This window comes from Pleuronectes platessa, chromosome 20 (assembly GCF_947347685.1).
Source record: "Pleuronectes platessa chromosome 20, fPlePla1.1, whole genome shotgun sequence".
Taxonomy (NCBI): domain Eukaryota; kingdom Metazoa; phylum Chordata; class Actinopteri; order Pleuronectiformes; family Pleuronectidae; genus Pleuronectes; species Pleuronectes platessa.
Genome location: NC_070645.1, coordinates 17548008 through 17574452, shown reverse-complemented (window position 1 = coordinate 17574452; position 26445 = coordinate 17548008). Strand labels below are relative to the sequence as shown.

Sequence of the window (26445 nt, the reverse complement as noted above, 5' to 3'; positions counted from 1 at the left end):
ACCCAAAATAATTTCTCTCCTTTTGTCTCATCAAAGCCAAAACAGCTGTTATCAGGGACATGGAGACAAACAATAGTCTGTGATTTAACCTGTACGTTAAATTTAGGAAATATTCACTAAGATCAAACCTCCTAGAGACATAGAGTCTGAGTTGTAACCTGTGTTTACACCCTGCTCTATTATTCGTGAGGAGTAAGTGAGAGAGAGAGAAGGAACATGAGGGGTTTACTTTAGTGTCACCATGTGCCTCTTTGTGTGGATGTGTTCTGAGAAGTAATAATACACATCACATTATTCATATCACATTTAAAGTATATATACACATGTCAAATACTACATCAAGATATGTGTATACTTTATGCTGTATACATACTTTAAATATGATATAAAGTCAATATATTACCTACCCTACATCTATGAATGTACAGTATGTCTTTTGTATTCTCTTTTGTAAATGGAGTATCGGCTCCACATTATAATAGTCTGTACAATATTGTATGTAGCTTATATGTAAAATAAAATTGTAGTTATTATATCTCTCTCAGTGAAACACGTTTGAGCCTAAATAATAAAAGGTTTATTATGAAAATATTTGTATGTTTGTGTATTCATAGAGCAGTGAGTGAGTGTGTTCTGTAGTGTTGTGTAGTGATTGTGTGTCTGTGGCAGTCTCTGTCTCGCTTATCTTTTTTTAACCCTCCTCCTCCTCCTCCTCCTCCTCCTCATCCTCTGTGTCTGCGGTCTCTTTAAATCCAGTGGAGGAGAAGCTGCGTCCTCTCTTCTCCCCTCTTCTCTCTGCCTGTTCGCTCTCTGCCTGAGAAACAGCTGCTCGACTCTCACGACACTTCTCAAACTTTTTCCCGTTCGCAACAGAAAAACTCCTCCATTCCCGGACTTTGCGCTTTTACGCACAGCTCGGGCCACAAACAGAAACTCTGCGCCGCTGGAGGCTCGAGTGAATCTGGGCTTTTCTCTTTTTTCTCTGCGTAATGCTGAGGCGTCCTCTGCTCAACATCTGGATTAACTATTTGGAGTCGGAGCTCGCGGCCCTGCACAAACCTCTGGCTGTCTCGTCCGTCTTCATGGAAAGACTCTGGCTTTTCTCTGGAATTTAACTCCCTTTGACAAACCCGGGCTTTGCACATAGATTATGTATCCTCTAACATGGGTGCGAACAATGGAAAACAGTATGGAAGCGAGGGTGAGTGCTCTAATTACCGCTTTTAAACACTATGCGACTCTGAGGCTCAATATAGTAAAGAGAATGAGTTGTTACACATGTCCGTTACATTCCACAGTTTCTCATTTGTGTCCAGGAAAAGTAAAATATTATAAAATAAAGTGCAGTTATTGTTCTGCAGCTTCTCCTTAACTCTGGACATCAGTTAGCTGTAGCTCCACACTAGCCCTATCCCCTCTATATCTGGGATTTTATCACTTTGACTCTTTACTTTTCAAATGTAAGGTTGAACTCGAACCAAACTCCATTCATAAACCTTCTCATTTTAGAGCATGTTGGCTGTTTCTGAGCTCAAAGCTGCTTCTGAGTGTTGATTTTGTCCCTTTGAAAAATGCTTTTTAAAGATGTGCAACGTTTATATTGCACCTATAAGATGTAGAGTGACATCTGGTGGTCATGTTGTATGCACGTGAAAAGAAATGAACAGATGCTGCATGCATAAAGGTAAAAGGAGCAATTAAAGCTGCTTTTAGTTCATGCACTTCCTTCTTTATTTTTTATTTACCCATATTTCCTCCAGAAATGTGACTTCCATAGTCAGTTTACCTGCAGCTGGAGGCTTTTTATATATTACTAGGATTAATACAACTGAATGGGGGTCACATGCACAGCTCTTATCAGACATGCAAGTATCCAGCTCCTGAGTTAGAGACACAAGTGATGTTTTGAAAGTTTCAAAAAGTCAAATTAAGAATCAAATATCATCACAGCAGCAGTTTCATCAGTTAACCTCCTGCAGAATGAATCATATCTGGCTTGTATTTGAAAGAAACTGTGTTTTCCTGCAGGTTTAATGGCGGGGTGTGAAGTGTTTGGTTGTGTGTGTGTGTTTGTGTGTGTGTGTGTGTGTGTGTGTGTGTGTGTGTGTGTGTGTGTGTGTGTGCACTCAGTCACTGCGATAACAACTAATTCCAGAGATTTTTCTCCACAATTCCATATCCTGCTATTGTCTGATTTGGAGGCCATTTTGTGCATATACACAAACACTCCAGGGACATGTGATCACTGTGATGACAACAACAACTTTAACAACTTGTGCGGGAGACAAGTAACTGATTTCCAGGGCCGTGCAGAGACATTTAGAGGGACATGTGCTCAAAGTTATGGGGGGCACACAGAGCACAGTATTTTAAAGCTGCAGACACACGCCTCCATCATTTTCAGGTAAACCTGTTGGATTATAGAAACATACATTCAAACTGAATGAGACATGGAGTCTTGAAACCAAAGCACATCATACTAGAGCGTGAAGTTCACCCTGTACTTCTTCCTCTCCCACTGATTTTCAGGCATGTGAGAGTTCATAATCTGAAAGACTAAGGATCTGTGCAGCCAGGTCATTTTATTTATGGCAAAATTATTGTTAGGTTATAAAATTCTCAACTTGACAAGGGCCACAGGCTGTTCTTCACACAAAGACAAACAAAAAACCCTTTGACTAAATGGCACTTTATGTTAGAGGAAAGAGTAAATGGATGATGCAGCAGAGATTCTCATCATAATGGAAATGCTTTTTCTCGTGTCACACTATGGATTAAAACCTCCAAACATCTCATTAATGATCCGGGACAATGAGTTTATTAGTGAAATCAAACTCAACCTCGCTGCTACAGACACAGAACAGAACCCCCCCCCCCCCCCCCATGTCCTCCCTCACCCGCTGTCTTTCTCATCTGAGATGTAATCCTCAACATTAGTCAGAAAAAGAAAAACACCCTCCATCGAACACATCGTTTCTGTGTCCGGAGCAGAGATGTTTGTATAAATAACATTCCAGTGTGCTCTCTTCCTAAGTCAACAAGTGCAGAGAAAAGATTGGAAGTCATGATGTTAAAAAATAACACGTGGACCAGCTCCACCTAGAAATCCAGACTGTGAAGGTTCAAGAGCAGATTCCATCATTCCAGTGTGATGAAGGCAGAAGTTTCAATAAAACCAACTTTTCTTTTTACTTAATCCTTGAGAGAATCGCACTTTGCTGATGTTGCACCATGGATGAATCTCAGTAAAGCTACAAGTGCAAACCCAGTGTTTGGTCGTGTTGATGGGACGAGGCCAGATGTGAGCAGGATGATGTCAAACCTCCCAGATGAGAACCTGTGAGATCGTGAGGTTTGGTTTTGATGAGCTTCCAGCAGCTGTAGGTCTCTAGCTGAAGCGCAGAGATGCATGAAGACATTTTGGAACGAGCTTTAAGGGCTTTTATATATTTTCTAATGAATAATTGTCAGATAAAAATGACACAAACCAAACAAACTCTCATTGTTTTCAGTGCTGCAACGAATTACTGTATTATTAATTCCATTAGTGATTACTTGGCAGATGTGCCCCACCTCTGGTCTAATGTCCGCTGGGATCGGCTTCAGCCCCAACATGACCCTGAAAAGGATAAACAGCATCAATGAAATATGTCATAATTACCGTGCGCATGAGGGGATGTCTGAATATATCCAGTTTATAATTAAACTAGCAACCACTGGCATTGGAGAAGAAGAAACAATGGATCAGCTTTAAAAATAGTTTAATGGAGATTGATTAATCGACTTATTGTGACAGGTTTATTGGTTTTAGTGAAGTTATTTCTTTCCAACTATGAAAGAAACAAAGAAAGAAAGAAATCTATCCATCCAATTACTGAGTAGTGATTAAATAAACTGAATTTCTATTTCTGAAAACATGCTGAGCTTTAGAAAGAGCAGTGGCATTCATTTTCAAAGTGTTTAACTTTAAAGTTCACGCCATCATAACATTCTTTAGAAGGAGATTATGCTGCAGGTCCATTTGTATGTTTGTCTGTTAGTTGGCAGGATTACATAAAAACTCCTCCTCTCAGTTTGGGCCAAAAAAGAATCCATTACATTTTGATTTGGATCCAGGATTTTTTTATCCACTTTCTTATGATATATGGATGTGGACGGGAAGGGATCCATCACTTTCTTTAAGATTTTCTGGACAATATCTTCAATTTCCAGGGAATAATTCACAGGTTTAAACTAAAATCTATGAGTTTGTGCAGTTTGGTGCAGATCCCAATACAAATGCTTCTGTAGAAGGCTACGCTCTCCAATTTGTGCCATTCTAGGTGTTAGTGTTGTCACCTCATAAAAGAGAACAGTGACTTTATTTGTTACTACAGAACTCTGCCGTCCATCCCTCCACATCTGTTTTCAAGTGTGACTCCACAATTAAGCAGACTCTGGTCACAACTATGCAGCAGCCCTCCACCAACACTTTATATAAGCTCGCGACAGGAAGCAGGAGCTTTCCTGAAAGTCGTTTTTCCACGAAAGCTCCATATAGGCGTCGACCGAGCAGCCCTGCGGAGTTCCTCAGGGTCGGGGACAGAAACCCTGTAACCTGCCGAAGATGAGACTGTCTTTGCTCCTCTCCAATGGATATTAGAAAAACGGTCGAACACTGACATCCGCTAACCCCTCATGAATATCTGAGTCATTTCTAGGAGCAATAGCAGATGTGCCTGCTCAGTGATGTCACCACAAAATGTCATTCATACCTTAACCATATGAGCTGCACTGGATTTATATTATTTTGTGTGTACGTGTGGGATCAAGGGTTGGTGGTGCTCGTTTTGGGAGCTCACTCATCCATTTAGGTGGCTGCTCTCGATGTGCATGTGGGTGTGACCGGTTTGAGAATACCTCTCCGGCCTGTCGTGCAGCGTGAAAGACACACACTTAGTCTCAGGGAAGCCACAAAGCTGCATTTATGATCTGACAGAGGAATGAAGTGTCACAAACAACTGCAGTCGCAGAGGCGGACGTTTAAAAAGTGTACGTCGCTGAAATTCAGCTCGTAGAAGTCCAAAACCCTTAATCCAATATAGCAGCCATAGCTCATAAAGGAAGCTCTGGTGCATTAGATAGAGCGATGGCTTTTTTTCTTTCTTGTGCAGGAGTGTTTCCTCACTCGTCCTCTGGAAGGGAAGACCGAACGGGCCATTTCAGGAGACTTTTATTCTTCTTCCAAAAAAAGAGAAGCGGACACTTACTCACACATATCGGCCGAGACTTTGTGGATGAGCCAAGGCCCAACCATTCCTCAAAAAACCCGGGAACATAAATGTCATGAGAGCAGAGAGTGATGGGCTTTATATTTCCTTACACTTCATACCTCCTCGCCTCATTAAATACATCACGAAGGGGCGATCCAGCCTTATCTCGGGCAGACACGCTACAGGACCGCAGCATAAAGAGCCTGTTTTCATACGATAAGACTCAGAGTTCTCAGTTCAGGAAAGAAAAAATGTCAAATGTGGGTCAATATTTCAAAGTCATCGCACAATATAGGATTTTAAAGCCTCATAAGTCGTGTTAAAGTTGTCGTATTCAACAGCAATCTTGTTTTTTTTCTTCCACGTTTCCCCTGCAGGTAAAGGGAGCTCAAGCATCTCCTCTGACATAAGTTCGAGCACAGATCACACACCAACTAAAGCTCCAAAGAATGTGGCTACCAGCGAAGGTAAGGCATCTGGTGCTCATTAACCAAACTCCCCTCCCTCCCTTCTTCTTCTTCTTCTTCTTCTTCTTCTTTCCCTCCTCCTCCTCCTCCTCCTCCTGCACTTTCTCCACTGCCTATTTTGGGAGAGAAACCTGTGTGTTCCTGGGATAACCCTAGATTGAAAACAAACTCACAGCTGCCATCAGAGACCAGAAAGCATTTCGTGGGCTTTGTTTCAGAAGAAGGAGGGGAAAAAAAGAGAAAAACGCCTGGCTTCTCATTGTGGAAGAATGCTTATCTAAACTGTGGTCGTATCAGGCTCAAAGCCCTGCGAAGGAGGGAGGGAGGGAGGGAGGGAGGGAGGGAGGGAGGCCTGCAAGAGAGAGAGAGAGGGGGGGTTCGCTGGAGAAGGAGAAGGTGTGGGGAGTGGAAATGGGGGAACGAGAGCTTCACCTCCTGCTCCTCGTCTCCTCGTCTCCTCGCAGCTCTCTGGCTCCCTCTCGCACTCCCCACACTCCGGCAGGCGTCCAGCGCTGGCAGCTCCTGCTCGGCTCTGTCAGGAGGTTCTGAGCTGTGAGTGTAAACTGTGTGCTCACTGCAGTGCTTCAGGAAAACGCTGCAGCTGACTGATGCCTCCTGAAGCCTCCGGTAAACAGCTGTCGCATTAGCGGATCAGTCTCGGGCAGTTTTTTAACAGATCTGTCAGTCAGAGCCGCAGTCTCCTGTCATTTCAACAGAAATCAACAAACTAAAGTGTTATAATCTGATTTTATCTTGAAATAATGTTAATCATAATCCCAGTTTCTTGTAAAACCTTAAATCTGAGCTTGTGCTCTACAAGAAATTAGTTGAATACGCTTACCTTATAATAAGTTTACCTTAACATGTTACCGTTAAGGCCTCAAAGGTTTTTGTTATTAATTTACAGGAACAAGAGGCGTCCTTTACCCCTCATAGCACTTTTCATTTTACAGATACACAAATGCAAATCTATAATACTACCTAAAATGACAGAAACGACCTTTTCTGAAACCAAAAAAGTGAAGTTGTGGGGTTTAAAATCCAAACAGCATGATTAAAGAATCTGAAACGCTCCACTGAGCTCAGGTGATACTCATCTGTGGTTCTGCTTTTTTTAACATCACAGTGCAGCTGTAAGTATTTGTCCCTTTCTAATATGTCCCGTCACTAAAAGGTCAAACAGGAGGATACGAAGCATCCTGACCTCACATGTCGTGGAGGTTCACAGGTTTGTCTAATGTCCGCTGGGCAGGAAATGTTAAAAGAGAGAGAATCAAACCTCAGAAGCCAATGACTGAGTCACTGATTCACGGATTTGACCTTTAACCTCATCACAACCCACAACAGACACATGCTTGTCTCTCTCTCTCTCTCCCTTTGTGTGGGAAATTGAACAACCTGTGCAAATAGAAATATAAAGACAAGAGTCTAGTTTATGACCAGTGGCTTCCAGACCATACCATCCCTCTGTGTTATGGCTGAAATTGTTATACTTTTTTCCTCCATGTTAAGTGGGAGTAATTACATGGTCTGGAACCACCACGGCCACAGTCAGATCCCCCCTCCTTAAAAAACAGCGTGGACACACACACGTACACACACACACACACACACACACACACACACACATACACACACACGTACACAGTGGCAGATCACACAGGCCTTGCCCACCTCGTCCTGTGGTCCACTAAACTAATCAGGAAGCCGTCTGGGCTGTTTCCCCCACCACACACTGGGAGTATTCATGTTCGGGCCTCCAGTGTCCTCATGCTGCAGTAATGTCACTGCAGTCATACGGTCACTTAGGATCTCCCACGGTGGGGGGGGGGTTGCTACAGGTAATTGGCGAATATAGATGTTTCCTACATGAAGAGCTGCACGTCCATCACAAGTGACATTAGAAAACAGAAGTAAACTTGTTTTCTTTCAGGGGGGAACACATCTTGCAGCTTCGACTTCTCTAATCTAACTAGATGCTATTCTAATCTGAGTAAATTGACTTTTCTCAGATCAGACATGGGAGTTAGATGATGGTTGAAACAATATGTTTAGTTTCTCAATGTTGATGAATTTAAGGGCATGAAATAACATATTGAGTTGCTAAACTTATGTCTTATTCAATGTATGAATGCAAAGTATCCAGTGTATCACTTATAAGAAAAGATTTGCTGTCATATTATCCATTTTATTCATATATAGTCTATGAATACAAACGCTCAAGTTGATGATCGGAAGAAGAAGTATAAAACCTTTGCTAACATTAACAAACAAGGCTAGTTATGGATTCATCAGAGTATTCAACCCTTATTAAGTCATTTCTTTTGATTTCTGAGATATAAAGATTGTTTCCAAACCAGATAAACTATCTGTAAAGTATTTCCGACAAGGAATGTTGTGTTTTTCTAAAGATAAAAACAAATTTCCCACTGGGACAATCTGAAAAGAAACTATCCTCACCTCAGAATTCAAGACCGAGTGGCTTTAAAGTCCATAAATCAGAATAGTTATGAAAGTACTTGTTGTTCAGGTCTAATATCCGCATGCAGACAGAAACTAGGCCGTTGCTTTTCTTCCTGGTCCAACATCTATTCCCACAAAATCAACATGAGGAAGTTACGCTCATTCTGCTCCTGAAAACAAACGCTCATCTGGCAGGCTCCTGCAAAGTGTCTCTGTTTTCATTTATGATTTTGTCGGGCTTGTGGCGTCCTGACCCAGTTGAGTTGCTTATTAGCCGCAGACAGAAAGGCACAGTCCCTGCACAGTAAATCCCTCTTGTGGGATGAAATTGAGTATCTCCCAGCAGGGGTTACACTGTGACCCTCGCCTGGGCCTCAGGGGTTTGCTTTGGCTCGGCTGAACCTCGGAATGCGGCTCAGACGAGGAGCTGACAACACCCTGAGATGTTCGGCCTGCGGCGCTGTGACTCCCGAAGACCCTTTTTGATCCTGATCGGTCGAAGCTGTGGCCGCTGACGTGACGCAGGCTCACAGGGGGGTCGATCTGCGGGTCGGCTCCGTCACCAGTTTGTAATGGCACCAGGAAGGTGGGAGCTGTGGGAACAATGAGCGCACCGCCTTCCTCCCTGTCTGCCAAGCACCAGAGAAACAGTGATAACGCTGACGAGGAAAAGTTTACTCCATCCTTCCATCCACCTCCGACGCTGTGCCACAATATTACACCATGTGAACCTGTCAGGATTCAGTCAATTCTTTAGATTATACTTCTTTACCAAAGTCTGTTTCTCGCATTAAGTCTTTACGGCGTTCCCACTGGAGGTAGGGATCGAGGGAGCAGTTATTTCCATTAGAGATTCATCTGCTGATTATGCTATGCAGAATTGATTATTCAGTAAATTGAGTCTAGTCAAGTATTCATATTTATATATATTTATATATTTATCTTGCCCATAGTGTATCCATCATTCTAATATCATACCATACCTCTAAGTACTGTTCATATTCCATTTATATTTCTTACTGTACTTCTTATTTATTTACATATTCCACTATGTACAATACTCTGCACTTAAAGCTTAATATCCTACAATTCATGACTTTGTATGACAAAGAAAAGAAAGAAAAACTTTGATATATGAGAATGAAACCAGAAAATTAGCTCAATATTCAGTTTCCCCCCCGTATCCGTTAGCTTTCAGAAGAATTGCACTAATGTGGGTGAAATCTGGACCGAAGGCTGTGTCTGTTTTCATATACGTATCCAATGTTGAGCATAAATTAGCCTTTAGCCAAATCTCTACAGGAATTAAAGGGAATGGATCTAAACCGGTCTAAATTATGTTTCTCCTACTGTCCAGTCTAAACAGCTCCTCCACTAACGTCTCCACCGTGTTAATGGTTTGACCCTCTGAAGGGGAAACGAACCCCTCACACCTCATCTGTAAACCAGCCTCACTCCCTCCTGTTGACTCTGCCGGACAGATCGAGTTTCGCTGTTTGTGTTTTGACGCCGGCTGCAGTTCGGTGTTTATTCGTGTCGTTTTTCTCTCGGGAGAGAAAAGATTTAAGTTTGTTATTCTCCACTCGCGCTGTACATGTAACTTTTAATCTCTCATCCGAAGTCGTTAGGGCAGCGATCAACCAGCCTCTGTGACAAATCTGTCTTTTTTTTTTGGAGGTTTGGGTGAAACCTAATGCTGCATGTGTTCTGTTTTCCTGCAGCTGCGTGGGGAGGCGGAGGAGTTTGTTTAGACGGGGAAGAATCTGTTTCTAGAGGGAAATGTTTGGCCGACAAACGACTTGTCTTATAATGTCGGATTGTTCCTCGATCAAATGTGTAGAAAGTCACAAGTTTAAGAAGTTTATGCTCCTGAACAGGAGGCCGAGCCGGTGGGAAATGAATCTGTCCCTTTTCGGCACTTTGACCTTGGACACGAAGCAGCAGCCTGGAGTTATTACGGGACGTTTATCACGGCGTCTGTGCTGATTGTGATGAGAAACATCGGTGATTTATCTCTAATCCTCATTGGAAATTGTCGGCGCAGGGAGAGAACACAGAGAGGCGAGGAATGCCAACGCTATTTCCCCCCAGATTTTCCTCATCAGCTGTCCTGGCTCCTCCCCCTTCCTCTCCGCCGCTCCTCCAGCCAGGAAACCTGAGCGAAAAAGCACAGAACGAGGAAAAAAAGAGAAAACGAGTGAAAGCAGTTAACTGTAGGAGGAAGACGAGGAGGAGGAGGAGGAGGAGGAGGAGGAGGAGGAGGAGGGGGAGGCAGCTCAGCAAGCAGACCTCTCCATCTCATAACTCTTGTGTGATCACTGCTCGCTCCTCTCGTTCTCGGCCTCAGGGAGGAAGCGCTCTCCTTGTTGTTTTCGGTGCGTTCACCGTGTTCCTCACCGGGGTCACAGTTTTCAGGTCGGCTGCAGCGGCGTGTTCGACAGGAGCTGGGACGGACGCCACCTGGCCCACTCGCTGCAGGCGATGTTTTCACTGTGACACACCTGGGCCTCTCTCTGCTTTTCATGTGGCGATACGACCACAGAGGAACTGACACATCGAACTCCCCCCCCCCCCCCCCCTCGTTTTCATGCTGTGGTTTGTGTCATTACGTAAGCGGGGGAAGTGTCAGTCGGGGGCTGAAGCTGCAATGGCACAAAAAATAAGAGGAAAGTTTCCCTCTGGTTTAGTTTTTCTTCGGGGAATTGATGAATTATGTTTCGTAGAACATTGATGTCACAGAGCAAGCGGAACAAATTATTAGTTATTAGTTATTCAAAGCCTAATAGTGTGTATAAGTGTGTATGTTAAATAAAACAGCAGCTTAATACCTACATACTTACCTAGACATGTTGAGCAACGTACAGCTGTTAGCATGGGTGCAGACTTAGCACTACGGCCATTTAGGAGGCATAGTCCACTAATTAGCCAGTTAGCCATTTTAGGCCTAGCCATACTAAGTGTAAGATGAATGTTTGAAATAAAATGTGGGATTTTCCACCGGCTGATGTTGTTGTTGTTGTAGTCAGAAACCAACCAGCGTCCGAAATGTTCTCTTCCTTTGCCAATAAGCTTGATAAACAGCCCGGTGCGAGGAGGAGGTGCTAAGTATCAATACCTCCAACACGCTGAGTCCTAGGTTGAGAAGCACAAACCATTAAAACAACAAGTTGTGGTATGAAACTAAAAGATTAATAACGTGTATTTTCCATCCTGCAAATTCTGAACAGTCCTTCCAAGACTAAAATGTTCCAGTTCCATGAGGCAGCTGCTCAGGACTGTGATGTGGAGCCAGTGTGACAGTTCTACACAGTTCATTTTACATAAATATAAACCGGCAGCTCAATGCATAGCTGCTCTCTCTCTCCACTGTAAAAGATTTATGTAAAGACGATTGTTTTTCGTCGTGAACAAATCTCCTTCCCTGTAAAAGAACCTCTTCTCCGGTCGCTCTTCTGTCAGAAGCTTCTAACCACAGAAGTTCCAGCACTTCCCTTGTTCTGTTGCTTTAACCACATGAGATCATTACATTTGCTCCTCATCACAACCAAATCAACTGTTTGGGGCCAGCGCTCACTTTTCCATTCCCCTCTGATGTGCAGTTCTTCTGCGTGCGTGCCTGTGTGTGTGTGTGTGTGTGTGTGTGTGTGTGTGTGTCTGTGTGTGTAGTTACCCTCCTCAGTCATTTAACACGACTGTCACTCCCTGTAACCCTTCTCACGCACCCGCAGCAAAGAGCATGAACTGAACAGAAAGGCATCTCGTGCACATGAGAATCTAACTTCTTTGACATCTCGATTTAACAACGTGTAAAAAAAACGACATCATCCTGAATTCCAGCGACTCACAAAAGGCCAGATCAATTTTGAAATGACGCTCAATTGCCTCGGGTGTCTCAACTGTCGTCTCCACTGTGGAAATGTGCTGTGATGAAGTGATGGGTGTGAGCAGCGTGGAGACGTTTGTCGTTCTAACAGACGGTCGAGCTTTAAGACTCGGAAAACTCCCCCGGAGGAAAGTCCTGGTGATGTCGGGGAAAGAGTGTAGCAGCTCCTGGCGCTCTGGAGACTGAGTGAGTGTGAGAGAAACCCTGCAGTCCAGGAGTGGAGGAGCTGTGGGGGGGGGTTCTGCGGAGCTGAGGAGTCTGTTTCCTGTCCGAGCGTACACATTGTAAAGGAACCAGCAGGGCCCTATTGTCTCTCACATTGTCCAGTGACGCAAGACCTTCCTGTAGCGAAGGCTCTGCTGATAGCCGGGCCGCCGCACTGTACTCTAATATCAACTTCCATGTATTCAATAAAACCTGAGACAGACCCAGATGTTTTCTATCCCAGCACTTCTCCCTCCCTCACTCAGATGTTTCTCTTTAAGGAGCTGCAGTGCTGATGCATTAATTTGTGTTTTTCTCATTCGGTCAAACTCCTGCTGCCTGGTTGTTTTTTATTATCCGAACTTTCTCTGTTTTAACACTTCCCCTCGTTTTTTTTCATTTCTCTGATGATATGGATTTGATTTCCTTGCTCGTGAGAAGAATACGATTCCGTCTCTGATTCCCTCACAGAGGAAACATCCCCACTGCTGCTTTTTGTTTGGAAACTCATCAACTCAAGAGACACTAAAAACACGGAAGTTAGGAAAAGCTGCTGGATCCGTTTTAGTTTGAAAACTCCAGGGCTGCGTTTGAGTTTGGACGAGTAGAAACTGAGATGATTGGACACTCACAACCTCTTGGGTCTCTTCTGATTCAACAGGCTCCTATCAAATGACCCCCCCACCGGAAGACAACAACCGGCATTAGCCTCGGATCCCAGTGCAGAACGCAACGTGCATGATCAGTTACAAATGTCACTGACCCTGTTGTCTTTGCTAACAGCTGTTGTGCAGTTAGATCTGTGAACACTGGCCCGTGCATGCCCAGTGTTCATGAGGGTTCATGTGCGTCTTCAGCCATGTTGCAATGGACCGGGATTCAGACTTCTCGTGTGGACAGAGACTGGTTTTAGTTTGAAAGTGCCGTCTTCATGACCTAAATGACCCAATCAGCAAGGGGGGGTGATTGTCCACGTCATCGTTTCCAAACATCTCAGTGTCTGCCGGTTCAAACTAAATGTTTTCAGGCAGCGGAGGCCAGCAGCGTTTTCCAAACCTCTGTTGGAAGCGTCTCTAAAACTCAGACATGTTGTGGATCGCTGGCGTATCTGTAGCAGAGTTGACTTACTTCCAAACTAATTCGTAGTCATATGGAAGCGGCCTTACTCCACACCACCCCGTCTTGGCAGAGCAGGGCGCAGTGCAGAGCAGGAACATGTCACAGGCCTAATGGCATTGAGGTAATGGATTGGTCCGTCCTGCCAGATGCAGCAGTAATAACCCTGTGAGCTCCAGACCGGGTCTTAGCGGAGCTTCACGGCACCGCGAGGTCCTGAGTGGAATCCCTAAAGCTTTGGTTTATGAGCAGACTGCGTCAAAGTCTGGATTGACCCTCCCTGTGCACTTGTCTCCGTCTCTGGTAAAGTCAGCAGACTCCACTGCCAATCTATCCCCCCCCCCCCCCCCCGTCTTTCCTTTTCTCCTCTTGCTCCCATTTTCTTTTGCTTACCCTCAAAATCTGTTTTTCTGCACCACTCTGTCCTTTTTTCCCGGGGGAGGGGGGGGGGGGGGGGGGTAATTCGGCAGGTTTTTGCCATTAAGGCGACATCGCTCCCAACATGCAGCTGCGCCTCTTCATCACGCGGCCGTCTCGTCTCTTCACTGATCACACCGATTGATTTACATTAAACCTTCTGGTATCAAAGCTCGGCCCAGATGTGTCTCAGAAGTCCACGTTAATGGGATCCGGCTGCGGCGCGGCTGCGGATCAGCTCCCATTCGGGTATTAGTGGCAAATGATTTCAGCCAAGTATGCCTTCCTTGTGTCTCTTACTTGCTTTACTTCCTGTCTTTGTCCTGTTTCCCGGCTGCACTTGTCCTCCTGTGATCCACCTGTGTTCAACTCAATATATTCTCTCCGCCCCTTGTCCTGTGTGTCGGTTTGTGTGTTTATTTATGGTTTCACCATCATTCTGTCTGTGGGTTTTGAAGTTTTGGTTTCTTGGAATTTCCTATTTGGATAATAACGCTTTTCTTAAATGTCGTAATACCACAGCTATTTAACTAGCAGGGTGCATGGTGGAGTGCAAACCCTGCCAATGCCCATAAATCCAATCAAGCTGCACCAAATTGCACAAACTAATAGATGTCAGTCCTTCAAATACGCCTGACAGATGCAAAAACAATATGTTCATCTCATATCCAGAAGTAACAAAGTGTGAAACATGTGAATATTTTGGTTTTGAGATCATTGTCAACAACTTCATCGTCAGTGAATGAATAAACAGATGGACGTCTTTAAAGTTCCTGTTGCTATCGATCTGAACCCTGGTGCAAGGCAGCAACTGTAAATCTGTCTCCATTTAACTTTCCCCACCAGCTGTGAGAGAGTGTGTGTCTGGGTACGAGCGGGGGTGGATGCAGGTTGTCTGGTAGCGTTGTGTTGCTCTGGGCTCGCAGCCCTTTTCTGATCAGCGACACGTGTGATCACGCACTTTGGAATCGGCTCCTTACCCGGTGGCAGAAGATTTCCGTCTTCCTGATCACGGAATCCTTCATATTATCTCCGGAAGTGCATAATGAAGCCGAGGCCTCAAACATCCATCAAAGCTAACGACTCGAGAAATGTGTCCGTGGAAAATCTGATCTTCGGCTGCATGATGAGATTTTTGTGGAGAGTTTTTGTTGTGATGCCACAGGATTGATCCCGGACTTTGATTTTTAGCCATAAATATGAATCCCTCATTAATTTTCTGTTTGCCTGTAGTAGCTTGAAGCTTGGAGTTGTGTGAGGTAATCGTGACCTTTGACCAATGAAATCTTATCAGTTCATCTTTGAGTCCAAGTGAGAATTGGTCAGGATTTGACAAAATGTTCTAAAGGCAGAATTGAGATATCATGTTGAAGAGGCCCCTGAATATGTAAGTTCACCATGACCTTGACCTTTGACCAGATGTCTCAAATATCCTGATTCTTACGTGTTTGTGTAGCTCTGTCCTGTCGACTGTGTTGTTCCAGTCGTGTTGGATGAATCCACAAACACGAGGTTCTCACTCAGGAATCTTGCAACATTCATAATGGACTCGAATAAACATAAAAAGTCAAAGGAGCGCGTCTGCCACGACATATTTGAACAGGTGTGCGAGGTCTGACATAGATGAGGTGTTTATAGGACCTCGGACCATTAAACTTGTAATAAGCAAAATAAAAATTACTGCTTTATCATTGGAAAGATCCAGACGAGAGGCCAAGATAAGCTTAACAAGAAATAATCCAACACATCTATATCGACGGACCACCCAGGAGAATGTGATGCCTCAAACCAAACTGACGTCCCACAGGAACGATAAACCTCGTGTTTGCTGCAGATTAATTTATTCTAGACGCTGCTACTCCTTAGTTCTGTTTTGAGCTCGGATGCGAGTGAGACTTTTAAGGCACACGGGAGGCAGTTGTAAAATAGCTGTGAATCGGAGGACATGTCCCCGAGAGAGAGGACGAGCCTGCGCATGTCATCAGTGGCGAGTCGGGAGGCGCACCGAGCTCACGGGTCTGGAATAGAGATCCTCCGCGAGGCCATGAGGACGGTGTCACTGTCTCGAATCCACATGAATCCACATGACGGGCAGGATGCCGTTCATTTGTCATGCAGATGTTGACACACAGCGTGGAAGCAGCTGACCGTCGGTCCTGAAGCCGCCATTAGTCAACGTCCATCAGCTTCGGTTCAGTCTGCACGACTAGAACTCCACATGTGGGTTAACGCAGGTAACCTGATTATTATGTCAACTTAAACTCACGGGAATGACAGCTAGAAAACCTCCAGCTGAGATACGACTCAAAACTAAATCGGACTCACACACACAGATGTTACAACTCCTCATTAAAATGTCTGAAAACATCTCACTTGTGTTATCTACAAAGCCGTGAGTGACGTCACAGTCGTGAGTCCTTGAGATGCTTTTAGTGACGAATCCAACTGGGGTCGTTGGGTACGAAGGAGGCCGATAGCATCAGAGGAGAGCACTCAGCGTCCCGGGGGTGACGGGTCGAGTCTGATTCGACGCCTCAGCCGCTGTCCTCTCACGTCACAGTGACGGGATCCAGCCACCGCCTTCTCCCAGCTGTGTCTTCAGCTGCGGCGGCAATCAGCGCACATCTGTCAGGAGGGCCTCAGTGTTTACACAGGACGCACCGTACGCTGCTTTGAAGAAACGTTCCCGAGATAAACGAGACACGTTTTCTCCCAGAACACGATAACGACACTGATGGACACGCCTCTTCAGTGAAGATCAAAGCCATTTCAAAGACATTTTGACGAACGATGTGGCCTTTTCATTTACTTTTCTCCAGCTGTCAATTATAAAGGGATACGGTGTCTTCTCTGGCACAGATACAGAGAAAGACTGAGTCGCTCTCGAATAGCAATATGTCTGCTTTAAGGCCCGAAGCTCGAGGATACATTAGCCTCCACTAGCATAACTCATTTACAATAATGGAGGTGCTTACTTTTGGTGTCAGTTTCTGTTGCATTGATTTCGTTTCTCTAAAAGACGGAAGAATTGAGCAGCCTGTGTTTTTCTCTGCAGCTGTTTCTCGTGGGCTGTGGTTGTGTGGGAGCTCTGATGAGTCTTGATTGTCTCAGTCTGATGAGCGGAGGCTGTAGCTCGTGTCATAGGAAGTGTTGCATCCTGTGTTTCCTTTCTGCGTGAGCGTGAGATTATTTATCACACTCACAAGTCATCTGTTGTGAAATGCACTTTAATCTAAAGCATGTTGAGTATCTTTGCCGTATTTAGACGTCTAATTTTCTTTATTTTTCCAGTTCGTCTCCAAAGTCCCCGAATGCAAACCTCCACCACCAGAGTGTCTCCTTCAGAGGCTCAGCTTGTCTTTCTCCTTGCATGGAAACACTTAGTCTCTGGGTTTTTCGCTGTTCTCTCCACCGCAGGTTACAGTACAGTCACAGCACGACTGTTTACAGTTGTCACAAGTCCTTCTGAGAAGTGGAGGAAATTGCTTGTGGAAATATAAGTGCATGAGTCAGGGCTTGAGAAAAGAACGAGAGGAACAGGGTCGGATCGCTGTGGCCTGTTCTCTGTGAGATTCTGGTTGGAATGCACTAAATGTCACAGACTGATGAAGCTATTTAATGTATGTGAGGGAGGATTTTTCCCTTTTAGCAGAAGTGGAAATATGACGTGGTTGGCTTTTAATTTTCCAGATCTGGACATTTATTTCTCAGTATTTGCACCAGTGATTCAGTAGTTGGTTCATAAATGAATCCCACAGTTCATTATTAATCGTATTTGATGTTATGATTCATACTTCCGGGCTTCGTACACGTGGCAGTTGAAAGTTTCTTTAAATGTTTGAAAATTGGACCTTGAGTGGTTTAAAGGTCAAGAGGGAACTTTAACGTCTGTTTGATGTTTTAGTGGATCTGTGGTCTTTGAAATTTGAATATATAGGATGTATATCTGTTAAACTGTGATGATTCATGATCCCTTGATGAACATATCAGAGACTTTTTGTGTTGAACTTCATTCTGTATTTCTATATCATGTCATACTTTATTTTGAAGCCACATTCCTTGTGTCTCTTACTTGCTTTACTTCCTGTCTTTGTCCTGTTTCCCGGCTGCACTTGTCCTCCTGTGATCCACCTGTGTTCAACTCAATATATTCTCTATTTAATGTATGTGAGGGAGGATTTTTATTTGCACCAGTGATTCAGTATTTGACATCATATTGAAGGTCTTGTTTCTCTGGTTTAATGCTGTTTAGAAATCCTTTTAGAAAAGACACTAGCGACTGTTGAAAACACATTATTGGATTTTCTATATTTTGTGTTTGTTATGTCATGTATGTACTTTTGGTTTATTTGGGTGAAGCAAAAGGAAGAGAACAGTTGAGTTAATCTATTCAGTCTATTTTTCTAAATATGCCGTCCCTTTGTCCGGATTAGTCTTGGTTCATTTCTCATCCTTCCACAAAGTCCTGTGGAAATTCGTTCAGCAGTTTTTGTGTAATCAAAAAAAGACACAAACAAATCAACAGACGGATGAAAACATAAAGTTCTTGGCAGAGGTAACAATTAGGAATCGCTGTTATATTCAAAACAAAGGGATTCATAGGAAGAAACTCTCAGAAACTCTCCAGACACTAACTCCCTTTGTCTCTTTTGTCTCTTTGTCTCTTCAGGTCCAGACTCCAGCACGAGGACTCTGAGCACCCCCAGCCCGGGTCTGATTCTCCCGTCCAAGTCCTCCTCTCTCTCCTCGCCCGCCCTCTCCAGCAACGGCCATGAGACCAACTCCTCATCCTCGTCCTCCGCCCTCGCAGAGACGGTCGCCGTGGTCCACCCTCAGCCCGGCACCCACACCCGCTCCCGCCAGTCCAAAGCCCACCACCACGCCCCCATCGACATCCTCCCCGACCACGCCCTGCTGCAGATCTTCTCCCATCTGCCCACCAACCAGCTGTGTCGCTGTGCCCGCGTGTGCCGCCGCTGGTACAACCTGGCGTGGGACCCGAGGCTGTGGAGCACCGTGCGGCTGACGGGGGAGCTGCTCCACGCCGACCGCGCCATCAGGGTCCTGACCCGCCGGCTGTGCCAGGACACGCCCAACGTGTGCCTGACCCTGGAGACGGTGGTGGTGAGCGGCTGCAAGAGGCTCACCGACCGGGGGCTGCACGTGGTGGCCCACAGCTGCCCAGAGCTGCGCCGCCTGGAGGTTGCCGGGTGTTATAACATCTCCAATGACGCCGTGTTTGAGGTGGTGTCCCGCTGCCCCAACCTGGAACACCTGAACCTCTCAGGTAAAACGTTTCTGTCTGATCATATTCAATAAGACTGAGTCTGCTGCAAGGTTTCTGGTTTTTAAGTTACAATATGGAACCAAAACTAACCAGATCAGAGACATGATCTTGGTTCAGACGTCCTCAATCCAAACCATCTCACCTCGACTATCTGCTAGCCTTGTTCATTTTGATAAAGAAGCGGCTGCTGCCTCACATCGTGCACGTGTGGAGTTACCTCGAAGAATTCCTCCTCTCGGTCCTTCTCCGTCTTTTCTCCTGAAGCTGGTAAAATCATCAGAGGAGCCGGAGCAGCTCTGCCAACCTCCAGCTCCCATGTGGGAGAAGAAAGACTTCTCTTTACCTCAACATGAGGGAAAGAGCCGGTTTCTGGTGGTTTCATTAGGGAAGTGACACAAATAACGTGGACCTGGACAGAACCGCGCTGCCACTTTGGCCCTTTGATGCTAAAAGTAAACTTTTTCAAAAGTTTGTGGTTTTAATTTGAAAAGCCAAAAGTGATTAAATCATACTGTAATGTTTTTTGAGCAGTGAGGAGATGAGTGTTGCTTTTTCATCCAGAAAACTGATCAGTGTTTTTTAATGTTTTCATTCTTATAGTTACAGGCATGAGGCCAAATACAGAAGGTTTTACTGTGGCGCCCTCTAGTGGTTACTCACTTAACTTAACCTTCTTAAGATGCTAATTAGGGTAAAGGGCAGAAGTTCCACAGTCGTTTTCCTATCACAGCAATGATACTGTATATCAGTATAAATTTAATCTACATTGCAAAATCATCCTGAGCTGACGACCTCTTGTTCCCTCCTCTTCCTCCAGGCTGCTCCAAGGTGACGTGCATCAGTCTTACCCAGGAGGCCTCGCTCCAGCTGTCCCCTCTGCACGGCCAGCAGATTTCCATCCACTACCTGGACATGACCGACTGCTTCTCCCTCGAGGACGAGGGCTTGCGAACTATCGCCTCCCACTGCCCCCGCCTGACGCATCTGTATCTGCGCCGCTGCACCAGACTGACGGACGAGGCCTTGCGCCACCTGGCTCTCCACTGCCCTTCGATACGGGAGCTCAGCCTCAGTGACTGCCGCCTGGTGGGGGACTTCGGCCTGCGCGAGGTCGCCCGACTGGAGGGCTGCCTGCGCTACCTGAGCATAGCCCACTGTACCCGCATCACGGACGTGGGCATGCGCTACGTGGCCCGCTACTGCCCGAGGCTGCGCTACTTGAACGCGAGGGGTTGTGAGGGGCTGACGGACCACGGCCTCAGCCACTTGTCCAGGAGCTGCCCCAAGCTCAAGTCCCTGGACGTGGGTAAATGCCCGCTGGTGTCCGACAGCGGGCTGGAGCAGCTGGCGATGTACTGCCAAGGCCTGAGGCGGGTGAGTCTCAGAGCCTGTGAGAGCGTCACGGGCCGAGGACTCAAAGCTCTGGCGGCAAACTGCTGCGAGCTGCAGCTCCTGAACGTGCAGGACTGCGAGGTGTCGCCGGAGGCTCTGCGGTTCGTCCGGCGACACTGCCGCCGCTGCGTCATCGAACACACGAACCCGGCTTTCTACTGAGGCCGGCGGCTCTTGGACGGCTCCTCTGACAAGTGGATGTTTTAATATTCCTGCTATGGTGTAGGCAGAGTTAAGCGACATGACGTGTCAGGACTGGTGGAAAACTGGGGGTGCAATACTGGCCAGGAATTGTCTTTTTTTTTCAAATGCGCTTAGTGGCTGTTAATGCTGTTCTTTGAAAATACGTCCTAGAATGTATTTAACATATTTATCTGTAAAAAAAAAAGGCAGAGACGTGCAGTATCTCAACATCTTACTGGTTTTTGTCTCCGTCACCATTTGCAGTGTAACAACATGCAACACTGAGCACTGGGTACAGTCGTGTTACCTTTTTAAAAGCATTGTAATATATTTTATTTTAAAGCTCATCATCACCTTAAAAACCCTGAGTCACAATCATAAGCAAACATTACTGCATCTATTTATAAACTGCAAGTATCTGCAGACTAAACCACTAAGAATGTAGCAACAGAGCAGATCCGGGGCCTCATTTATAACCAAATGTAAAAGTTGGGATCTGGAAACACAAACTTGAGAAAGTGTGGCGATGCAGACGTGAGGTGGTGAATTAAATCCAGATTATAGATTATCTTTAACATAAACTTTAAAACCAGCAGTGTTGCTTGTGCAACAGTTCCATAAGAACCTCTGCACTGTTGTGTAAATGAGGCCCCCGGTGATTTCACATATACTCAGTGTCACTCTCTTTATGTTTTTGTGCAGATGCACTTTACACGATCGCTCTGACAATCACTTCCACCGAGTCATATTTCAGATGTCATCAATACTATTTCTATTAATCAAACTATCAGACAAACAACTAGCTGTTATGGGACCATTGCTGAAAATACACAAGGACACGTTGCTGCTATAACTGTGCCAATAAAACTTTTCTGACAATCCGCCTCCACAACAGAGTTTTTATTCAGCCAATCATCTGTCGTCTTAAAGGATCTAAATTTGTACATAAAGATGTTTTAGCTTTATTGTTGTTAAACGGGAGGAAGTGGAGACCCCTCGTCCGTCTTCCTTCACAGTCTGTGATCTGCACATGTTACAAAACAGTATCTATGACAAGCACGTGTGTCTTTGTTAAAGGTTGTGTTCCCCTTTAAGGACTCAAGTGTCAAAGGTCAGTGAGTCAAGGAGGGAAAATGTGCTTCCTGCTTTCACGCTGTCGGCGGAAAGTTCGTAATCTGACATTGAAATAGAAACAGCTGCCCCCAAACGCTTTCCTGCCAGAGGGGAAACATTCTGTGCTCCTGCGATTCGGAGAACTGGTGTGGTGACTTTAAAAGACGTCCACTGTGGGAGGACATTACAGGACAGTGGGGGGTGCGGAGGAGTAGTTAGACATTCAGTTCCCTCATCCACCACTGGGGTCTTTACAGGGAGGGGGTGAAGTGAAACATTAAAGTGCTGAAGATGTGAGTATTCACTTGCTCTTATTGGAAACCTCATATTTCCTGTCAATCAGCTGCAGCACATATACTGGTCACCAGTAGAGGTCACTAGAGGTCTTAACTTTCTACATGCAGCTTTGAATTCAGGGGACATAAGTTCAAATGTGAAGAACCATCACACAGATCTGTAGAACGTGTCTGGGACTTCATGGATCGCATAAGATCAGTGGGTCTGTGACAATATAGTTCAAGTTTACTTTAATTGGCAAAAACTGTCAAATCTTCTGAAACTCGACATACAGACAGTGTGTGTGTGTGTGTGGGGGGGGGGGGGGCTGTCACCATGGGGTCTTCACTAAATTTTCAGAAAAGACTCAACACACGTGTCGTTGAATGATTCATATTTATGATAAATAAACAAAGACACACAAGACAGATGTGATGTCAAAAACAAAAATCATTTCAAACGTTCATAAACAAGTGTTTTTTTCTACTTATTCTTCTCTGAACATTCTCTGATTTCCTTTCAGGTGCAAATCTACAAATACTGAATCATCACGGATTCACAGAAACTGTCTGCATAGCACCACCCGGGTGGATACACTGCAAATTAGGCAGAAAATCGGAACATGAGTTTCCCTTTAGGAAAGTGGGTGCGGGTGCGGGTGTGTAGACATCCTTGTCAATAGTGTTTTGTTTGTGCAATAAGTGATATCTCCCTGAGAGCGTGTGTCACTAAGGAGGAGGAGGAGGAGGAGGAGGAGGAAACTGTGTAAACGCAGCAGAGTTCGTATCTAACACTTCTCGTGCTCGGAGGGTTTTATTTTTTCTCTTTCCTTCTTCTCTCCTCTTGGGGAAATGTTTATTTCATCCCTCACCAAACAGGTCACGGAACGAGGGCCCCGAGCTGGTGCAGACTCCCACAGTCTCACCCATCCTCCTCCATAAAGTGCAGAAAAAAACGTGATCACACAAAAAAAGAGTAAAGTTGTTTTTCAAGAGATCTGTCCCCTCTGGATCTGCAGGTACTTCTGGTTCAGTGGCTGGTTTGGAAGTTTGACTCGATTTGAGCCGACGCGTTCCAGCCCGGGCTGCGGCGTCTGAGTCCAGGTCACCTGGGAAACAATCAGAGAATCCAAATTAACATCTTTGTGCCTTTTTGTCTATATTTGTAGTGTCAGACACGGCAGAATGTTCAGCACATGAACTGAAAAGCAAAAGGTCGTACCTGAGTTTTAAGGACACGCAGCTCAGAGCGAACGTTTCTAAACCGATTCTCCAGCTCCAGATATTTTCCTTTCAGCTTCTCTCTGTCTTTGCGCTCGGTCAGAAAGTCTTCCCTGTAAACCTCCGCCTGAAAACGGACGACAAGAAAACGTGAGATAGGAACAGTGTGGAAGAGTGTTGCCCTCATTGGCTGTTGGATGAGAAGATTGATTCCCCTTTAAATAGCAGCTTCAAAACTATTTTTAAAGGTGCAGTATGTAACTTTAGCCACCAGGGGGTCACTCAATCAAGACAACAACAAAAGACCTAGAGTCTGACAAAGTCTTAAAGCAGCAAGGGATCATGGGAGTTGTTGTCTTTACCACCACTGAATATATAATTAATGCAAAATCTTGCTCACGCATTTATTTACATTACGTAGCAAACACTTTTTTTAGGCTGCAGGGGGCGCTGTTTCCCAGTAAAAGTTACATAGTGTTGCTGCGTTAAATATTAAGCTACAGTCTCATATTTTACAAACATAGATCTCCTCTATCGCCAACATGTTTGATTATTCCTTAAAGAGAAGGTGAGCAGGAGGAAGTCTCACCTGCTGTTTCCAGATGTCCTGGAGTGTTTCACTGCTTCCTTCCACAGGTGGAGACGTCAGAAAAGCCTCCGCCAGTACCTGGACAACAACATTACAATACATCATAAATAAACACATGAGAATTTGAGGTAAAACCCAACGTTAAAATCAGATTTACATGAAAGCAACCATTGCTGTGACTGAAGAGTTCCTCACCTTGTTCAATCGCTTGATCTCCTCGCTCTGATGCTGCCCCCTCCTGGTCAGCGTGCAGTTCTGCCCTCGCAGCTCCCGCGCCTCCTGTTCCACTTTCAGCAGCTCAGAGTTAACGTCAGCTTCATCGCACGTCTTGAGTTTTGTTTTTTTACATAAAGTGACATGTTTCTCTTCTTCTTCACACAGGCCTTCTTCAACCTGACTGTGGTTTTGTTGCAGGGCTGCTTTTAAAAGTTGGACCTGAGTGTCGGGTAAAGAAAAATAAGTGATTTTAATACAAGAAGCAGGAACACAATTAAACAACACAACACAAATGACTAGAAGGACACCGACAGTGTAAATCTCCGCCGAGGCCTTTAGATCTGCACTAAATTACAAACACTCTAAAAGATTAGTCCCTTAAATATGCTATAATTCAAGATCAATAAATTATTCTCTGGGAAATCAAAAGTAAATTACAATTTAAAACATGCAGCAAGTCCCTGAAAAGACTTCTTTCCTTCCTCCATATTTAATCCTAGACTCTCCATATTTAATCTCAGAAAACATGACCTGTGCCAGTTCAGCCAGTTAAAAAGTATCAAAACCAATGCTTCTTCAAACCAATATAACTTGTAAGAACCCGTGTAAAGCCCCAACACACTGACAACATCACAAAACCCTTTTTCTCACCTTCTCTCTGTAGAACCGCACCATGGTCTGATATTCTTTTGCCCATTTGTCGTTAATAGAAATGAGCTGAGAAAAAAAAGCAGAACATGGGTTCTCATTAGTAATCAGAGTACGTGCCTGTGTTCTGAGGTGATGATAAATCTGAGCTTGTAAAATGTTCTCACCTCTTTCCTCTGCTCCACCAGGATCAGCATCCGAGCTTCCAGTCGGGGGTCGCTGTCGGAACCGAACACGTCCGACTGAGGGGGAAAAAGGAGGAACTATTTAGATGTGACACGCACTGAGCCGATCAGCAGCCAATTATGCAACATGACTGATATCCACCGACTTCCTTTTACACACTTTGGGAAGTTTTGCTCTGGACAGTTTCCAGTAACGCAGAGAACATTTCCTTGAGGTCAGGGAATCGTCCCAGAATAAAACAAAGTTCTCTCAGACGTATCTTCCACTGTTGCGTGTCTGTTAGTTCTTTACCTGTTTGTCCTCGTGCAGCCTCTCGGGACGAAGCTCCTCTGCTGCTTCAGGAAGCTTCTCACCAACACGTCGGTCATAGCTGGAAACACAAGGGCGGCGGTTAGTTTCACCAATAACACCGAGACAGGAAGTCTTAACCAGAACATGTGACGTAGCAGATCTGCCTCACCTGTCCACGTTGGGCAGCGATGGATATAATCGGTGAGTCAGTCTGTCCCTGGATGGTTTGTCCATTGTTGTGTTTTCCTGCAGCGGCTGTGAAACCACAAGAGACACAGACTTGAGTCACTTAAAAGTCCTGATACACAACGTCAGCTGAAAATCACTAATAACACAAAGACTCACACTGTCATTTCGTTGATGAGTCACTCAACGGGGGATGTTCTTGAATATTTTAGGCTGATTATTCAAGTGACTGAAATAACCTTCGCGTTTCGTTTCATTCATTTCAGATATATAATCCAACTTTACACTCCACTGTTGAGTATTTAAAAGTAGTTTGATTATTTAAGAAATGGTGAATACTGCACTATAATGTAGTTGTGAGCTGATGTCTGACATCTATGTGTAACCACTGTAACTCCTACATAAGTGGAGACTTCTGTATAAATATACTGAAAATGAATGATAATATATTTTAAAGTATAGAAAACACAAGATTTGTTTTCATAAAAAAGTTAAATAGCTTCCAGTTACATTATAGTTATCAGCCTATACACCATGAATTCAATATTTACTTACATATGGCTTATAAATGCTATATAAGTGGTACAAATATATCAATAAAAAATTATTTTTTCATTGTTGATGAAAATAATATTTCCTGTGGCCACTGACCAAAAGTCAGACAGTAACTAAGTACATTTATTAAGTTACAGCAGCCTACTTGAGTATTTCCATTTACTTTATTTCTTTATACTTCTACTCCACTAAATTCTGAATTCAGACTTATTTATGGAGAAGCACTTGTACTTTAAGATTAAGATTAAGATTAAGATTCTGAAGTAAACTACAAGTATTATCATTGTAAATAAAAATACTTTATCTAAATTCTCAATACTTAAACACAGACACGTTCTATTAATAACAAACGTGCGCTGATACACGTGCAATGAAGGAATGGGACTCACCATGCTGTAAGTGTGAGGTGTGTTCTTTCCTGTGTGAAGCTGTGATGTGAATCAGTGGCTCTCGCCCTCACTTATAATGGCGGTGGTGTGACGTGGTAAAAACCAGGCGAGT

At 44.6% G+C, this 26445-nt stretch overlaps 2 protein-coding genes and 1 long non-coding RNA gene across 4 annotated transcripts; 1 reads left to right on the top strand and 2 right to left on the bottom strand.

The window, feature by feature from the left end:
• The first annotated feature begins 736 nt into the window (after positions 1–736).
• Positions 737–21543, top strand: LOC128426074 (F-box/LRR-repeat protein 7). Of its 2 annotated transcripts, XM_053412943.1 has the most exons (5): positions 737–1201; positions 5630–5719; positions 18478–18526; positions 18566–19089; positions 19907–21543. In XM_053412943.1, exons 1-5 carry the CDS (start codon positions 1165–1167, stop codon positions 20641–20643), a joined length of 1437 nt encoding a protein of 478 aa, XP_053268918.1. In that variant the 5' UTR covers positions 737–1164; the 3' UTR covers positions 20644–21543. The 2 variants fall into 2 exon arrangements, with proteins under 2 accessions (XP_053268918.1, XP_053268917.1); XM_053412942.1 differs by having other exon boundaries at positions 18472–19089.
• LOC128426076 (uncharacterized) lies at positions 2892–6021 on the bottom strand. The gene is made up of 3 exons (XR_008333214.1): positions 5168–6021; positions 3574–3619; positions 2892–3388 (listed from the first exon to the last, which is right to left on the bottom strand). It is a non-coding gene; the product is annotated as an uncharacterized LOC128426076 (long non-coding RNA).
• An 892-nt stretch (positions 21544–22435) lies between the features above and the next one.
• On the bottom strand, positions 22436–26445 carry LOC128426036 (TNFAIP3-interacting protein 1). Its single transcript, XM_053412891.1, has 9 exons — positions 26334–26445; positions 25373–25458; positions 25204–25282; positions 24894–24968; positions 24730–24795; positions 24058–24297; positions 23863–23940; positions 23275–23400; positions 22436–23161 (listed from the first exon to the last, which is right to left on the bottom strand). Exons 1-9 carry the CDS (start codon positions 26334–26336, stop codon positions 23042–23044), a joined length of 873 nt encoding a protein of 290 aa, XP_053268866.1. The 5' UTR covers positions 26337–26445; the 3' UTR covers positions 22436–23041.

Bases quoted from the DNA above. Each gene is read 5' to 3' on its own strand.
- LOC128426074 (XM_053412942.1), top strand. From the start codon at position 1,165: ATGGGTGCGAACAATGGAAAACAGTATGGAAGCGAGG. The intron at 5,720-18,471 runs GTAAGGCATCTG...TTGTCTCTTCAG, and splicing joins GAATGTGGCTACCAGCGAAG to GTCCAGACTCCAGCACGAGG. The intron at 19,090-19,906 runs GTAAAACGTTTC...CTCTTCCTCCAG, and splicing joins GGAACACCTGAACCTCTCAG to GCTGCTCCAAGGTGACGTGC.
- LOC128426036 (XM_053412891.1), bottom strand. The intron at 24,796-24,893 runs GTGAGAACATTT...TTTTTTTCTCAG, and splicing joins TGGTGGAGCAGAGGAAAGAG to CTCATTTCTATTAACGACAA. The intron at 24,298-24,729 runs GTGAGAAAAAGG...CCCGACACTCAG, and splicing joins TGCGGTTCTACAGAGAGAAG to GTCCAACTTTTAAAAGCAGC.